General features: G+C 42.2%; 1 protein-coding gene across 1 annotated transcript; it reads right to left on the bottom strand.

Annotated features, from left to right (window-relative positions):
- Nucleotides 1-983: 983 nt before the first annotated feature.
- On the bottom strand, nt 984-17,965 carry kifl (kinesin family-like). Its single transcript, XM_081699860.1, has 23 exons — nt 17,789-17,965; nt 17,568-17,701; nt 17,164-17,323; nt 15,689-15,880; nt 13,562-13,668; nt 12,035-12,127; nt 11,397-11,519; nt 10,995-11,087; nt 10,044-10,104; nt 9,229-9,323; nt 8,800-8,970; nt 8,430-8,602; nt 8,200-8,318; nt 8,036-8,109; nt 7,286-7,375; nt 6,667-6,766; nt 6,156-6,348; nt 5,858-6,038; nt 5,293-5,503; nt 4,446-4,606; nt 3,904-4,106; nt 2,380-2,458; nt 984-2,277 (listed from the first exon to the last, which is right to left on the bottom strand). The coding sequence occupies exons 3-23, from the start codon at nt 17,258-17,260 to the stop codon at nt 2,227-2,229; spliced, it is 2,667 nt and encodes an 888-aa protein (XP_081555986.1). The 5' UTR covers nt 17,261-17,323; nt 17,568-17,701; nt 17,789-17,965; the 3' UTR covers nt 984-2,226.
- Nucleotides 17,966-18,291: the final 326 nt, after the last annotated feature.

The raw sequence follows: 18,291 nt of genomic DNA, 5'->3' as shown, positions 1-18,291 counted from the left end.
GCACTCTTCGGGGTAGTACCTGAGTCCATTCAGCTACCCACCAGATTTTGTATCACGGTCTCATCCCTGAGCATTGCCCTGGTTACCTGCCTTTATTTGTGTGTTCATTTTGTTTCTATAGGCCCTGCTCTCCTCCCTTTATAGTTTCCAGCTGTTCCTAGTTTGTTTCTTTAGCCTTACTATTTAAGCCATACGTTTTGCACCTTCTTTTGCTGATCATTCATCCTGTCTGTCTTCCTGTCTGTGCTTTGCCAGCTCTACTAGCACTATCAGTTTGATTCAGTCCTCCACGTAGGCAGGTTGTTTGCAGTGAAATGCCTCTTTGGGGAGGTTTTGCCTGCGTGCTCTTCAGCAGAGATCAGAAGAGTCCATCGGTCTCTGCTCCTGTTCCTTCTCTGGCCCCTCTGTTCTGCACTCCCAGAGTCTCACATTAAGAGGGGTCACAATCCTATCCCTGAGCGTTCCGTTCTGCTTTGTGCTTTTTTTTATCCCATAAAGTTTCCAAAGATTTAGTCCAGAATATACCAAGAGATTAATAAAAACATCACACATGTCCTGCGTTGAAAGTACTGTCATGTGTGAGAGAACCAATTACCACTAGTACGAAACTATTTACATTTATAGCTATAAACATTTACTTTGTATTTAGTTCAAAGTAATTCTTTTCTTCAGTGTTACTCAGTGTAATTATTTTATTCAGTGTACACGCCATATACACAGTAGTTATGTCACGGTAGCCTGGGCCAACTCCGAGAAGAAGATACTCACCTTAGAGGAGGGAAGTACCGGTCATTTATCCTGATCAAAATCACCCGTGTAACGATGCCCGAGTGCCGCAGGGCATGGAGCAGGACGTACAGACTCTTTCAACGTGGTGAAACGTTTAATGACACAAACATATAGACAATGGTGGCACTCACACATAACAGTTATGGCGAACATAAAGACACTTGTGTTAACGATTAACATAGGCTAGACAAACATACAATGGATAGACAGTAACCTGAATACAAACATACAACTTCAGACAGTAACACGCAGACAAACAATAACCAACAGTGAGGCACGCACTGACGGTGGTTTAAATAGACAGACACATTAACACGTAACCCCGTACAGGTGCGTGCCTTCACGGGGGTGTGGCTACAAACATGGGTGAACCCCCCTGCATACGGCAGACCTTACCACGTGACTCGTGGAGGGGGCGTGGCCCGTGACAACCTGTTTACTGATGGGAGACACCTGATCGTCATCACTATATCTCCCTACTAATATGTCCACAGCTCCCGAGGAACAGCGCTGTGCATTAACGGTCCTGGAGACCACTGGAAGGCTTCTGGACATTAAGACTCACATTTCAGAGTTTATTCTCAGATAACTTTGTTACAGGCAATTATCATGAATAATAAAGAGCACGTCAGTTCAAGTTTACGTCACAAGTTAATTTACTCAGATTGTAATTAAGTAATTTTTGTTTTGAGGGTTTTTTTGTTTTTTGGAAGATTAAAATTACCTACACACACTCAAAACACACACTCTCAAAACAAATTAATGGACATTGAAACAAACTACACATGGACACAGATTAGATTGATTTTGTTGACTGTGTTGTAAATCCTTGTAATTCAGAAAAAAAGCAATAATTCATACAATAATATAATATTGAATGTATACAAAAAGCTGTAATGTGGAACAAACATGAGGCAGATGCAAACCCAGAAAAGAGTGAGATTTTTTATGGTTAAATCTAAAGTCACACAAACTACACGAGCAAAGCACCACCAGAGGCTCGGACTAACAATGACCAGCCACACACTACGACAAGCATGGGGATTAAATACACAAGCTAACGAGAACTAAACAAGACACAGGTGAAACTCATGCAGGGAGGAGAAAACGAAAATAAGGAATGGAACCAAAACAAGGAAGCACATGCAAAAGAAACCAGGAAGTAAACAAGTACACAAGAAAGGGTTGCCATGGTGACAGAGACACTAGGGACAGGCTAACCATGGCAACTTTGAAAAGCAGGAATTATACTGAAAAGCAATATAATTATTCTAATATATTATTGTTATATTATTATATAATTATTATATTATGACCAGGTTTCTTGGGGTTTCATGCTGCCAAGCCAGAGTGTATGTGAGCACTAGTGTGTGTGTGTGAGCACTAGTGTGTGTGTGTGAGCACATAAGTGTGTGTGTGTGTGTGTCAGTGTTTCTTTCAGATGTCTTCCTCTTCCACTGGTTGTCCTGACTTCAGTCTCAGAACCATCTAAAAGCAAAGTGAAGGAGACAATAGGTTAACATTTTTAAACAAAAAATAGAAACACTTCAAAAATACTGGCAAAGCAGAGTTCACTAGCTGAACTGTGACCTCTTTGAGTTGAGCGATTTCTTTGCTCTCTGTGTTCCTCTGGGCGTGGTTTGTTATGGCCTTCACTCGGGAGGCATATCTGGTTGAAGAAACGCATCCATGTCACAACAACTTCTCATTGTAAGAAAAACATGCTCCATGAATAAGAAAAACATGCTCCATGCTACATGTGTTCAGTAGGCTTTACTTTTGTTTAGCAACATTCTAAGCACTTTAAAAAATATATCTTGGTATATCTTTAGGTTTTCTAATTGGGCCAAAAAACAATGTAAATAGCAACAATATGCTTCATGAAACAGTGAAATACCCTATTACCAAAAGTGTCTTCTCATTTGAAAAGAGCTACTACTGCCCTTGGTTTAAAAAGCATCAGGGACACCTAAAATACTCCTGTGTCGTATTCTTACTAAGTGTTTGTTAATTGATATAATTGCCATTTTTACCCATCAATCTACACTTTATCATCCATAATGATGAAGTGAAAATATACTTTTTGCTAAGGCATTCCAGATTGTGGTAATGTGATTGCTTTAATTATTCTTGGGGTGTGTAGAACTCAAACTGACTCCACCTGTTGTAATTTCATTTGACTGGACAGCGTATGGAAAGGCGCACATCCAGGTCTATAAAAAGCTCACAATTTACAATGTATTGTCAAGTCATGAAGTTTAAGGAACTGTATGGATCTTTGCAAACAAACTGTGGCAAGGTGTGTGTGTGTGTGTGTGTGTGTGTGTGTGTGTGTGTGTGTGTGTGTATATTTATATATATATATGAAGGCATGGAAATAAAACAATATTCAGGATTTTGGCCTCAATTATTTTTGAAGAGAAGAAGCTTGGTATGACCATGAATCTTCCTAGAGTTGGCCGTCTGGCCAAATTGGGCATCCGGGCCAGAGAAGCCTTGGTCAGGAAGGTAAGCGAGATCCAAGGCCTCCAAGCCTAATGGACCTCCAAAAGTCCTGTGCAGAGATTTGAGAAGCTATAGGATGGAAAGCCACTTCAGCACTCTACAGGCCTTTATGGCAGAATGGCAAGACAGTAGGCGCTGTTAATTAAAAGGAATATGACAGCCTGCTAAATGGCATGTAAAGGACTCTGCAAACATGTGGAAAAAGATTGATGTGATGAAAATTGAGCTCTTCAGGTAGAATAGCAAGCACTATGTCTGTACAGGGAGAAAAGTGGGATGAATGAAAGCCAAACTCACACTGGGCTGCCAGTTCACCTTTCAGCATGACAATGACCTGAAGCATACAGCCAGAACAACACCAGAGTGACTTTGGAGCAAATCTCTGAATGTTCTTGAGTGGCCAAGCCAAATCCGAGACTTAAATCTCATCGAACATCTGTGGTTAGACCTGAAGATTTCAGGGCTTTCTAAATGCATGATTCCACTTTGCCATTATGAGTGATTAAGTGTGGATTCAGGGCGATTATATCCATTCAGAACACAACATGTGCATCAAGTAAAAGGATCTGAATGCGTGTGGATCTGTGTACACGCCCATGCACATCTCACATGAGTGATGTTAGGGTCTCATCCAGGTTACAGTCAGAAGGTGAGATGTTGAGGAACATGAGAGTTTTGGCATTGCCACCCAGTGAGTCCTGCATGAGCTGGGTCAGCTTGTTGTTGCGGTACGGCACGTGGGTCTGATCCATGGCGAGGGCAGAGATCACGTCACCCAGTGCACTCAGAGACTTGTTGATAGAGTTAGCCTCCTGCAAATATGCACAAAGTACAAATGGCCAAACACACATAAACACAGGTATACTGTGTATACTTACACATGCTGAATATGGAGTAAATTATTGGTTGAAAGTATAACAGCCCTTAAGTCAAAGCTGCACACCTTCTTTTCGTTCAGGCAAGCAAAGGGTGGTATCACTTCTATTATAGTTCCTATTGATCTATGTTTATAATTGTTTTATAGGTGTTGTTTACTTGAAGACAGTATCCAATCTCAGGACCTTAAGGTGTGCACCTTGGATTAACATCTGTCTTTGGACTTCATTGTCCATTCTTAACAACTCCTCAAATTCCATAAGCACAAAGGGGACCTTGAGCTGATCATCCCTGGCGCCCGTCCTAGCCGCTCTCTCGCTGCCCGCCAGGTCGACGAGGTTCAGCTTCCCGAAGCTCATGCTGCCATTGGTCAGGTTACGGCTCTCCAGCATGATACTGATGATCAGGTGAGAGCGAGAGCTCTCCACGTTCATCTCTGTAGGGCAGCCGAGACCAGAATGCAGCAGTTACCAGCCAGCACGGTCATAGCACAACACAGTTACCAGCCAACAGAGTCATAGCACAACACAGTAGCCAGCCAACAGAGTCATAGCACAACACAGTAGCCAGCCAACAGAGTCATAGCACAACACAGTAGCCAGCCAACAGAGTCATAGCACAACACAGTAGCCAGCCAACAGAGTCATAGCACAACACAGTAGCCAGCCAACAGAGTCATAGCACAACACAGTAGCCAGCCAGCAGAGTCATAGCACAACACAGTAGCCAGCCAGCAGAGTCATAGCACAACACAGTAGCCAGCCAACAGAGTCATAGCACAACACAGTAGCCAGCCAACAGAGTCATAGCACAACACAGTAGCCAGCCAGCAGAGTCATAGCACAACACAGTAGCCAGCCAACAGTGTCATAGCACAACACAGTAGCCAGCCAACAGAGTCATAGCACAACACAGTAGCCAGCCAACAGAGTCATAGCACAACACAGTTACCAGCCAACAGAGTCATAGCACAACACAGTAGCCAGCCAAGGCCAGTCAAAACACAGTACAGCAGAGATATCTAATCCTTGTTCATTGAGGGCCAGGGACCAGTGTTTCCACCCTAACACCACCTAATCCCACCTAAACCCAATCCGCTTTAAAGGGAAGACAGGAACATACTGGTGGCGGCTATGTGGCGGTTGGCACAGCCCAGCTCGAAGAGGGCGAAGAGCTCGCCGGAGCTGGCCGCATGCTTCATCTCTGCTCCCTGGGCAAACACCAGCCCCTTTTTGTCCTTCTTAATTTCAACGCGCTTAGCCAGCGCCTCGGCTGGGCTCACAAACAGGTCCTGCAGCCGGTCGTTGTACAGCTCCAGCATGGAGGCTGACACCTGGGGTTGGAAGGGCCATGCGAGGAGATATAGGGAGAGGAGAGGGAAAGATAATGACTACTTCCTTGATATTTCTTTCATGATTAGATGTGCAACACAAAGCAGCAGAGGTTCCCAGTCTAGTCCTCAAAGCCAGATTTGTGTTCCGTTATATCTTCCAATGCATCTGAGTCAGGTGATCAGGTGGTAGACTGAGAACCTCTGCTTTACAGGATATGGGTAGACAACATCAAGACAATCAAGACATAGGGTAGGGGAGAGAAGGGAATAACAACCCTGTTGATAATACTCTGACATCCATTGTTGTATTAAGTTAAACTTAGATTACAAATACCTTACAAATAGGTCAAATACCTTGAACTCAAATTTAATCTCATTCTCCTGAATGATTTCAAAGATCTTGCTGAAGGTTCTGGGGATGATTCCAGGGTTTTTAAGATCTTTGTCACCCACCATAGTAAAGGTCTTCCCAGACCCGGTCTGGCCATAAGCAAAGATGCACACATTGAAACCATCCATTGCTGACTGAATCAGCCTTAAAAGAAAGTAGAGAAATGTCTGTTTGAAGAATTAAGCAGACTACCAGAACCATCTGTGGTCCCTCACAGTGCACAACCAGCTTGTGTTTGCGTGACGGCGTTTGCCCCCCTACCTGCTGGACTCCTGAAACACCTCTTCTTGTGTGCTGTCCATGGAGAAGATCCTGTCAAACTGAAATTCCCGAGGGCCCCGTGGAGTTTCGAGAATCACCGAGTAATCGTCCAAGCATGACACGATGGTGCTGGTACCCCTGGCCAGCTCTGGCCGGGTCAGAGGCCGTATACGGCACAACACCCGGATCTTACCTGCTCACAGTACACGCATATGACCTCATTCTTGAACCACACCCATCCACATCAAAATACTTCACTTATAACAACAGTCAAGTCTGCATTTAGGACACAGCTGTAATGCACTTGCCCTGCTGCTCACAGAGAGCTGCTACAAAAAAGGCAATTTTGGAACACTTCTTATAGCTGATTTCAAAATCATCAAGGTTATTATAGTTCATATTACAATGCGAGCTTGCTTCCTGTTCAAACAAATTTGCTCATCTCCTTTGGTTCCCCACATGTTATACTGAATGTCTGGATGATATGTGCACTGATAGCATGTGCAGGTGCCTTTCATGTCTTCCACCATGTTGTAGTACTTCTTCCTCAGGGTCCGCTCTGCAGTGTAGTGCTCCACCGTCTTCCTGTTTTCTTCTTTGACCTGCTTTAGCTGGGCATGAAAGGTGCAGCGACATGAAATCCCCCCCATTCATTATCGTTCAAGCACCCCTCCCCCTCCCCCCAGCTACGGTTAGTAGTGATTCAATATTAGCATTAATCCATTCATGCATCTGATCTGTGCTCAGATTTGTTGGGGATTTGACTATATTACACTGTCAACGGGAACAGAGTGCCTGGATATCCACTGTTGTCTGCACTGGACATTTTAATGTATCGAATGTAAAATCTCGAGCTAAATGACAAGGCCTTCATGAGTTTCATGCACATGTTAGCAAAGGGAGATAACAAGTACTTAAAGCCAAATGCCCAGTCCTGAATGAACATGTTAGAGGGCTCACAGAAATGAAATTGAAAGAGGTAAAAGAGTGATTTCAGTTCTGGAACTTCTGCTGTGTGTAGTGCTAAGACATCTCCTGAAGCTTTTTTGGGACCCAACAGCATCTTTTCTGAAAGCAAAAATGAAAGTGGACATTTGCCTGTGGCGTAAACCCTAGCTGGCTGTTCTGACCTCGGCTTGCAGCAGCAGTAACTGCTGGCCCACACTCTTCCCGGCATCGTAGTTCAGGAAGTCGATCTTTCTGAAACTCTCCTCGAAGGTCTGCAGAGCACAGGACCAAATGGGCTCATAATCAACAGTCATATAGAAATGTGCTAATTTATAACAAAACCTCGATGGGTGGAGCGGGTCCCGCGTATGCTGAGAAGCTTCCAGAAAACAACATTTTTAAAACAATGACTTGAAGTTTTACATTTACTAAATAAGTTACGCTTAGTTTCTGGTCATTTTCATTTGTACTTTCACTCGTTAAAAGTACAAACAGCTGTGAAAGGACCGTTTACCATGAAAACTTGCAGCACATTTTCAAGTGTCAATCAGAATATGCCTGATACTTTAAACACATCCAACTACTGCTTGTTATCACATTGAACACATTTTGGTTGAACAACAAAATTAAACAAACATTAAAATTAAATATAAAAAATTATATATGATATGTATTCATATATGTATCAGTTCATGTATTCTCATTAATATTGCTTTTTAAAAAGTAAAGTGTATAATTTACTTTCTACTGCACATTGCTGTTTGCTGGATTTCCTGAATAATTTCCAATATTCTATGAACATCAGGTTATCATCAGGTGAAACTTGTGTTTGAAATGGAGTTGGAGTTTTTCACCACCGTGTAAAAGGCTGCTTGGTGTGTGGAGGCATTCTCTGCATGTGAATGTGCATGTGTGTGCCTGTGTGTCCTTACTTTGATAGTCTCATCCAGCACTGCCAAATCGCCTTCATTTACAGGCCCTGCATGTGGGTTAGCAACATTTAGCCCTTCAAGATGGTGCCAGCAATTTTCCGGTGACACGAGTTTATTTGCAAAGGCAATGTCTCGTGTTTGTTTTCTTGTTTGTTTGTGTTTACCAGTGAGGGTGGGTGTGACCCCTGCTCTAATGCACTCCAGAGCCACCTGGATGACCTCCTGCTTCTGCAGCCTCTCCTGAGTCATGTGATCAGCCTCGCTGACGTCTGATTGGTCCTTCCTGTTATGGCACATATCATCTTCCATTCGGTTCATTGTCTTTTGTTTCATCATATTTTTTTTTGTCGTTTCTACACCGCTGTCCATATACATATATGCACGTTTGTTTTACCGCTGTGGTGTTCGTTCTGCTGGCTGCCCCTCAGAACAGCTCTCCTGGGTGCAGGCTTCCCCCAGTGCAGGGCCTGCGCTCTCTCTAGCCTCAGCCAGAGCCTTGATGTTGTCCACTGCCATCTGGTCAAACTGCTGCTTCGCTTCAGTCACCTCTGTGTAGACAACATGGGCCTGGAGCACAAGCCACAAAATAATCATCAATACAGACAACCAAACAACAGGAACAAAAACAATGAATTAATTAATTAATTAATTAATAATTAATAAATTAACAACAGTGTTAAAAAGATCTGCAGAATAATACAAATTAGGGGAGTGACGCTCTGTTTTTTCTTCTCTTGCTGACTGCCGAGGTGGTCTCCTCTGACCTGGTGTGCTACAGCAGCGAGGAGGTAAGCATATGGGGACTGTGTGATGGTTCTGTGTCCTCCTCTCTCCGTCAGCATGGAGATCTCCCGTTCTCTCTTATGCAGACTCTCTCTCAGAACCTCCAGACGGGCTTTGGCTCCCTCTAGTGGACTGTCTGTGTTACTCCCATCCTGTGGGTTGGGGGTGCATGATTACCTATATATATAGTGGCCCTAACATTTTTGAATGTCAGGTGTCTGTTCCTTTTAGTTCAATGGATGTTGTTTAACAAGGCAATGATGGGTAATTGTTCTTTGGCACAATACTGTTATGATGTTAGTTGCTTCCAGTCATGGACAGTCTGATGATGGTATAGTTATCAGCACATCCAGTGCGATGCATTCAGTGGACTGAGTCATATGAAGAGAAGGAGGGCTACACTCCCATACCTTTGCTTCCGCAGTTTCTTTGGGCTCCTGGAGGTTCTGCAGCAGCTCCTGTACCTGGCTCATCTCCACCCTTGCCATCTGCAGCTCCTGCAGGGCTAACAAGCACCCCACTGAGGTCAGCTCCAGCTTCCTTCAGCCACGCCAGGGCAAGAAATTTAGCCTCAAGACTAAATTAGCACTTTGGATTTTGAATATTGGCCAAAAAAACCTCCATTTTTGTCTCATGTGAACACAAAGCCTAATCCCACATTTTCAACTGGTGAACGTTCAGTCTAGTCTTAGCCACTGAGCTCTGTAGCTCCTTCAACCTTCTTGTTATCTTCTCTGTCACTTCTACACAAGTGCCATTCTTGTTCTGACAGTTTTGAGGGACGCTTTGCCTATGATTACAGTTGATTCATCACCGCTCACTGGGATATCCCAGTTTTGCACTTGGAGATACATATAAACTAATTTCCTTAGAATGTTATTTGTTCTTCATTTTCAGATTTGCATTAATTATGGAGGCCTTTTATTCAGCAAAGGTAAATGATTCACAGATGGAGGCTAATTGTAAACCAGCTGTGTCCATGTTAGGGAAATATCTCTCAACTCATCGCTTCCACAGCACAGGGATTTAAAACATGAATCTGATTACAAAATATTTTCTTATATAAATCCAATGTCATTTTGATTTATTTTGACAGTTGCTCTTTACAATTAAACTGCAAGACTGCACAAAATGTCAAAGTATTATTTGCAAATCAAAAGAAATTGCATGATAATGATTGACAATACAGTGGTATTATCACACGTAATTTTAGTGAGGCACTCACTGGATGACTGGTGGTGTTGGAGAAGATCTAAGCGAGTGGAGAAGAGCTCCATCATCTTGCTCTGTGAATCATGAACAAGAGAAGATGCCTTTGGTTTGCTTCAGTTTTATAAAGGCCATGTCTTCAGGCACATTTATAAATACGCTCTGAGCTTTCTCATAATGCTCCTGATGAATGATACGGCACTGGTGCCTGGACATTGTGCAGCATGCGCACCACATGTAAAAGCAAGTGGAGACCAACACTAAGCATAAGTTCTTGTTGCTGTCCAAAACAGGTGTCATGTGTTGTATACTATAGTGGTGTCCAAAACAGGTGTCATGAGGTGTATACTGTAGTGGTGTCCAAAACAGGTGTCATGTGGTGTATACTGTAGTGGTGTCCAAAACAGGTGTCATGTGGTTTATACTGTAGTGGTGTCCAAAACAGGTGTCATGAGGTGTATACTGTAGTGGTGTCCAAAACAGGTGTCATGTGGTGTATACTGTAGTGGTGTCCAAAACAGGTGTCATGTGGTGTATACTGTAGTGGTGTCCAAAACAGGTGTCATGTGGTGTATACTGTAGTGGTGTCCAAAACAGGTGTCATGTGGTGTATACTGTAGTGGTGTCCAAAACAGGTGTCATGTGGTGTATAGTATAGTGGTGTCCAAAACAGGTGTCATGTGGTGTATACTGTAGTGGTGTCCAAAACAGGTGTCATGTGGTGTATACTGTAGTGGTGTCCAAAACAGGTGTCATGTGGTGTATACTGTAGTGGTGTATACTATAGTGGTGTCCAAAACAGGTGTCATGTGGTGTATACTGTAGTGGTGTCCAAAACAGGTGTCATGTGGTGTGTGTCTCCTTTTTTCCCCTGCCTCTTTGTAACCCTAAGCAGGCAGTCGTCCACTGGCACAGGGGTAGGGAGGACGATGGGGCGTGGCGGGGCAGGCGCTGCTGGTGGTGATACCTTCTCTCTGTCCCAGGCTGCGGAGTCCTGTCTGCTGCGCTCTTGCAGAGCCCTCTGCTCATACTGCAGCCTCTCGTTTGCGCACTGAAGACTCTGAGGTGAATCACAAGGCAGAGTAACGTCATGCTACAGTCTGGAGTTCTGCAATAAGACATTAAACTCCATGTGCTGGGAAAGTCAAAGTCAAATATATTTATATAGTGCTTTTTACAACAGCTTTACACATGTCTGAGTCTTTAATATTTTTAAAAGGGCATGTACTATTAATTATAGGCCTTTGGTTGGCTTTGTCTTGAAACTCCTTCTTTGTTTGTTTACATGTGTTGTTGCTCTGCCTTTTAAAAAAAGGAGATCGAAACACAGTTGAAAAAACACACAAAAAGAAGTCGTCTTTGAACACACCCTGATCTTATCCTTCCACAGTGCATGTCTCCTTTCCACCATCTCCTGGTAGATATGCAGGACCCTCTTCAGAGCACTTAGCTTGTTCTGGTAATGGGTTCGGGTTCTGATCACCGCTTTTTCCTGCTCAAATGCAAGCAGACATGCTGTAGTCACGCAAACATACACATTCGTGTGGCCAATCTCCCTAAAAGTGTTCATCATAATGAGCCAACAAATGTAGAAACATTCATGATTAATTTTTAACGTTTTAGGGGGGTGAAGATAACTGTGTTAACATTTATAGTGAATCCTGAGTCAAAGTTGATTTACAAGCTCACCTAAAATTAAAATGTACAGAACCATGAAGTTTAACAGTTCACTAAAAACAGCAGATATAGGGTTCAGTTTTGGCTTTTTCATTGCCTAAACCATATACTTACATTCTCATTTAAAGTAGCTTTGTTAGTAATAACAATAGTCATAACACTAGTACTCGTATTAGTTCTTGCATGTATCTAGATTCCAATTCCCAAACACGGAGTGTTGTTCAACCTTGCTTGCTGATGCGTAACCCTCCTGCATGATGTCCCAGGATGGATCATCTTTAAGACCTTGCAGTCTGCTGCTCACACTTCATTATAAGACCTCACACTTACCTGGTTCTCATGGGATGCAATGAGGAAGTTCTCCTCCAGCTCCCGAACCATCTCTAGATGCCTAGACTTCATGGCCACCATGTCGTCAGTGATCTGGTACAGGGGCAGAGACATTGTGTAATAGTACCCCCCACACTGGCCCTGAGTAATGTCTGAACTACACTGCGTTATGTCCTTTATGATCACACACACATCCACTTCAACCCACATCATCCCTGGGATATGTGATGTGTGATAAGTAGATGTGTGTCATCAGGAGTGTTCAAGTATGGGAAGCACTAAGGCGACTGATGAAATTCCAGGAGTCAAATTCCAAACAGACTGTTTGTTCCTCACAACAAGTTCCTTTCTTCAGCTTTAACAAGCCTGAAAGGCCTCGCAGTATGTCACCAGAGTAGAAGACTAACTGTAACTGGGAGTGCTCAATTTAGACGTGGAGCTCTTCAACACTGTCAGCAGTGTGACACAGGAATATTAATTTGCATATGCGTTGCCCTGTCAAAATGCATGTGAAGTACTGTATAGATTTTTGCTTCCTGTGCATAGGACATAGCATTAGCATTACTTTCTTAAGCATAACTTAGCATAACACTACTTTCCAAATTGCCTAATATATTGTTTTTGCATTTTAGTTCTTTAAATATTATTTGGGGTTTTTTAGACACTATTATATTTTGAGATTTCTTTGAAGACTTTCACATTTTATGGACTGCACTGTGCCTAACGTTGGCAACAGACACGTTTTAATTTATAATTCATGTGCAACAGCTTGTACGTGTTTGCTGCTATTCCAAATAAGTATATTTTCCTAATTAAAGCACTTCCAGTTTTGTCCTGTTTACACTCTGTTCCTATACTTCCTCACATGATTATATGGATTTTTTCCCTCTCATTTCTCTGGGAATCCTGCAAGATTCTTGTTAAAACAAGCAAACTCTGAGTCTGGTTTCTTTCATCCACTATCTTAAAAACTGATTTAGCCTGACCTTATTTTTCTTAAGCCAAACACAAAGACACATAGAACACTGTCACCTCTGGGCAACAGAAAGAAATACAGTCACGCGTTTCACTGCCTTGTTCCAGGGACGCTCTCCAACAATAACCCGTGTGTTCCACATCCTAACACTGACCTTCCTACATTATGAGTAATTCAGTAATTTGAAAACAGAGATTCAAGAGAATATGAAATAATTTATATGTAACTATGACATCGCTTGAATATCCTGATATCTTGAACCAAGTCCATAAAATATTTTTTACACTTAAATAATATATTACCCAGTTTGTTGGTATAATACTGTCATGCTCCTATTTTAATGCATTCTGAAATATTTATCAAGTAAATGTATAATTTCACTGCACAGACGTTTTGTTTACTGACAGCAATGATTTGTTGATGATTAATCTCATATATATTCTTGCATGTATTTTTGTTAGGTGGTGGTATAGGTACTGTGGAGTAGACACTCCTCCTACATTCTGCTGCCTACATTTGTCTACATAAGTCCACGGTAACGATCTCCATACTTGGGTTATGCACAGTTTGGCAGAATCGTAAGGGATGAAAATCTCCACATCCAACGGAGCTTCGTCCTCCCTGTCTCTTGCCGAGCTGACACATGCCGTGTTTGATTCTGGGAATTACATCATTAAATCGGTGTTTAAAACAGTCCACAGATATGCTACCAGTCATAATTACACAAGGTCTGAAGAAAGCGCTTATGCTTTGACTGTGGTACCTTTGGCTAAAGCCCTGCGATCTGCACTGATCCACCGCTTAAAGCTGCTCCACTTAGGTCTTCCCTTCCTTAGCCACGACACACCAGTGCGTTTCCAAGCACCTCCACATATTAAACATAGTTCGTGTTGTTTTTAAAATCAAAGAAACTTATTAAAAATCCAAACAACATATTATGCACTGGAAATACAGTGTAATACAAAAAATATCCATAATTTAATATATGGATCATATTTGAGTCATACGTTGCACGTTGATGCATTTGTTTATAATTCTTTTGCGTCCGAAAATTTAAGTTCTTGTTTTGTGGTGGTGGTGTTTTTTTTTTACAAGGTTTTATAGTACAAGTGATGTAGCAACCTTCACAGTAATTCTAAATGTTCGGTTGAAAGAAACAAGACATATGGTCGAATATATAGATCACATTCCCATGTCTTCGTATTCCTCTTTACTCAAGGATACCTACACAAACTATGTGTCTTTAAATCATGAAGGCATATACAAAAAGCACATGTAATTTAGTCCATAGTAGTACCCTAAAAGGGTTGGGTATACAGCAATATAAACAAATCGGAGTTATGGTCTTCTTCTCCACTAACCTCAGCTCTACTAAGAATGTCAATTTGGTAACTAATAGCAACCTCAGCCATCTACTGCTATAAAGTATCATAACTGTGGTTATTAAAATATTATTGCAGGACCCAGTGTGACTGATGGCATGCATTCTGTGTGCATCTGCTGGAGGAAGCACCAAATTATAAATAACTGACTCCCCAAATGAAACCCCATCTGATTCCACAAATTTTCCAGTCTCATACTATTGCATGAAAGTTCACACAGGTAGTTTCCCTGGGGGTACCCCTGGGGTATACTGCAGGAAACTGCATTTCTGCTTTGCTTTTTTTTAAACACTTACCTGATTTGAAATGAGTTACTCTAATGTAATGTAATGTAATCTAATCTAACCTGCCTGTTTTCTACACATTGGCAAGTAAATTGCAGTATCTCAATAACGTCTGCTGATGTAGACATGATATTTTTCTTTAAATATCATAAGGTGATAGTAGGTACAGACATTAGGAATTATCCCAAAAGAAAAGTCCCTTTACCTACCTGCATTTATATTTTTTTTTATTAGAATGAAAATACATGATCAATACTCTTATTTGTATATTGTTAATTATTTTATTTGAATCCACATTTACTACTAGTTTAGATATAATCCGTACATAAACATGTTATAGTCAGTTAAAACAGTTCTAAATAATGTGGGAAAAAAATTCAGGAGTTTGTCAACATACAGTAACAGTTTGTACTTTCCATATTGTGCTATTTAAATATCATTACTGAAACATTTTTGCATTTAACATAATTCATTGTCCATTCAAGCAAATGCTTTTTTTTTTTTTTCGCGTGTTTTGGAAAATGACTTGTTTAGTATTTTAAACTTTTCGACTAGTTAGCCAGCAATTATAGGGAAGTCTGAAGACAGAGGAAGCTTGGTTTGCTCGAGGAGCAAACATTCCCATCCCCCATTCCTTCTAGAGCCTGTAATGTTCTCATGATGCTACTTTCATCCAAGAGCGTCCAACTTATAAGGGGGAAAAAAGGGAGAAAGAAAACACATGAACGAACGTGTGTGTGTGTGTGTGTGTGTGTGTGTTAAGGCTATGGTAATTCGAAATACGAGTAATACAAGTGATGCACAACTGTGGTAAGTCAATTTATTGTAACCAAGAAAAGTGTAGTATACTATAGCCGGTTCTTTTTAGACAGCGGTCGATTTTCCTTACTGGATCAGGTAGGTTTAATGTCAGATACCAGCTCAGTGCAACCTTTGTTAAATTCACTGGCGTGTTAGTGCAGGCAAGTGAGCAGGTTTCCATTTTCAAGCCACGTTTACTGATTTGGCTCACCTGCGTCAGCGTCCTGGTCCAGGCGAGTGCTGTGCATGTTGCAGGGTCCGGGGTGTTGCAACTCCTCCCTCAGGTCCGGCACACTGCCTGGCAGCTCCACCCGCACGCACGCTGGCGGCGCCGCCCGCACCGCTCCGGAGGAGGGCCCCGTCCCCTCCTCGTTCTGGGACGCGTTGGCGGCGTCCCATGCTCCTGCAAGGAACCGTCACAGCGCGACACACTCTTTCATCCCTCCAATGAACACACACCTCTTCAGCAAACTATTGAAAGTGCATCTGTTTGGAAAAAGCGTGTGACACTCAGTCTCGAGCGCAAATTAAAACCAATTTACGGTGACTCGGTGTGGTAAAAGAGACATTTTTTTTTATGGCTCTAAAATGCCAAGAAGATGATGAAATGGATAATGTCATGTTGGCATCTGTCAGTTTGAAAGTCTTACCACAAACGCTGCGACCTAGCCACTACCTAGCCTCAGTTATCTTATGTGATGTCGCCCGATTCCTCATCACACTACAACACCCAGCAGGCAGTTCGTCACCCAACCCAGCACTCCACCAATCATGAATTTCACATCAGATTGTCATCAGCAGAATATTGACCTCCCCTGTGTACTTGGTAATTTAAGCCTGTTTCAAAGATTAGGATACTGCGAAGTATCGCCTCTCATCTTCTATGCTTACCGAGCGTTATTTTGGATTACCTTTCTGCATACCGAACCCTGACTTTGTATATCTCGTTTCTGATTTCTGCCTGCCCCTATTGGATTCTTTTGCCTGGATTTTGGATAGTCTTTCTGGTTTTTTTATTCTGACTGTTTTCTCCACATTCAAGCTACTCCATTCCTTGAGTTTTGCGATCTGCTCCACTGCGTGGTCCTGCAATAAGGCCATATCATTTATCTGCAAGCATCTGATTTTGGACAGGCACGTTACATCTTATCTCACTAACTTATCTTACTAACTATTATAGGCCAAACAGGTCTGCTGGATCAATAGGTCTTGCTTGTAAAGGCACAACCCATAATTAGTCACTGACAGTAGATCAAAATAGCATATAAGATGTAGTAGTAATAAACAGCAGTACCAAATGATGAAATCATCCAAAGGGATAAAAATGTGTAAAGTTGGATAAATACCAGAGACAAAATATAGAGAATGTGGAAGGTTAATGCCGAGGTTGTCCCAGGGCATTTGAGGCTAAACTGGAGGAGTGGCCCCAGCAGATTCCAGAACTGACCACATCAGGCTCAGTACAGAAGAGAGCACTCCTAGTGAAAGTGACGCACCACACCCTCAAACTCCCAGACCTGCGTCTGGAAGGGTGAGAGAGTGAGACATGTATGTGACACACGGGCAACCCTGTTGCACACAGCTGATGAAATATCAATTTCCCAGTTGTTACCTAATGATACATAAGGGGTGTGTGTGTGTGTGTGTGTGTGTGTGTGTGCTTGTTTGAGTAAAACGTGCACTCACGTTGCTTAGCAGCTGGGGCAACCATGTGATTTCGTAACTTCCTCCCCATGAAGTTCAGAGACAGGGTGGTGTTTTCTGCACCTGAGCTTACGTACATGACGGCCCCCTGTGTGCGGCGTGGGTTCTGTCTGTCCCTGTGTCTGTCTGCCTCTGTGTTAGGCTTAGCACAGAAAGAAAGCAAAGGTATAACAGCAACACACTGAATTACTATTATCTTCTTCCAAAGAAAACAATACAAAGATTTGCTCGTGGAATTGAATAAAGTTGAAGCTGCACAAGAGTTCTTTAAAACGGAAACAATGAAGGAAGCAGGGGAGAGACGCCGACAGCAGAAAGCCAGACAGAGACGCAGAGAGACAGAAGCAGCCCCCTTCGATGCTGTAGAAAATAAACCACAAACTCACATGTGCACTGCAAAACCAGTTTCTGTTTGAGAGTTAAATAACTGGAAGAACTGGAAGGGTCAAGGACGAGTTGAAATGATGAGAAAACTCGTCACACTTCACTAATATAGCAATCAGTTCCTTAGCAGGTGGCTCTACATGGAAAAATGACATCAATAACACAGGTTAATAACACTGCGAATCAAAAAAGTGTGCAAAATTTTTTAAAAAAGCCATATTACCTGTGTGTCTGTGTGCGCTGCTGTTTTAGTAGTGGGGAAAAACAGTGACTAGAAAGCTACTTGTATTGTGAGAAACCGAATTCTCATCACTCTTAAAATATTAAAATCAAAGGATGAGGTTTCAGTGGGGATTAGTTTGCCTGCTCGGCCAGTGCAGACTCAGGAATGCCATCAGGGTTCCAGTGTCTGTGATAGAGATTGTAACTAGATACATACGTGTCAATCTCTCTCTCTGTGTTTCTTTGTCTCATTCTCTCTCTCTCTCTCTCTCTCTCTCTCTCTCTCTCTCTCTCTCTCTCTCTCTCTCTCTCTCTCTCTCTCCCTTTCCCTTGTTATTAATTCATTTAGGTCATCCGTCACTTTTACGAATGATTATCTTCATGCAGATATGTTTTAACAAAAATGTGTCTCTAACTCAATGTATGAATAATGTAGGAAATAAGGTCTCTGTGGAAACATCACTAATGCACTTTTAATAGCAGGTAGTGACTCTTGGTGGACAG

This window comes from Electrophorus electricus, chromosome 1 (assembly GCF_041902795.1).
Source record: "Electrophorus electricus isolate QZ-2024a chromosome 1, ASM4190279v1, whole genome shotgun sequence".
Classification (NCBI taxonomy): domain Eukaryota; kingdom Metazoa; phylum Chordata; class Actinopteri; order Gymnotiformes; family Gymnotidae; genus Electrophorus; species Electrophorus electricus.
This window is presented reverse-complemented; position numbering and strand designations above follow the sequence as displayed.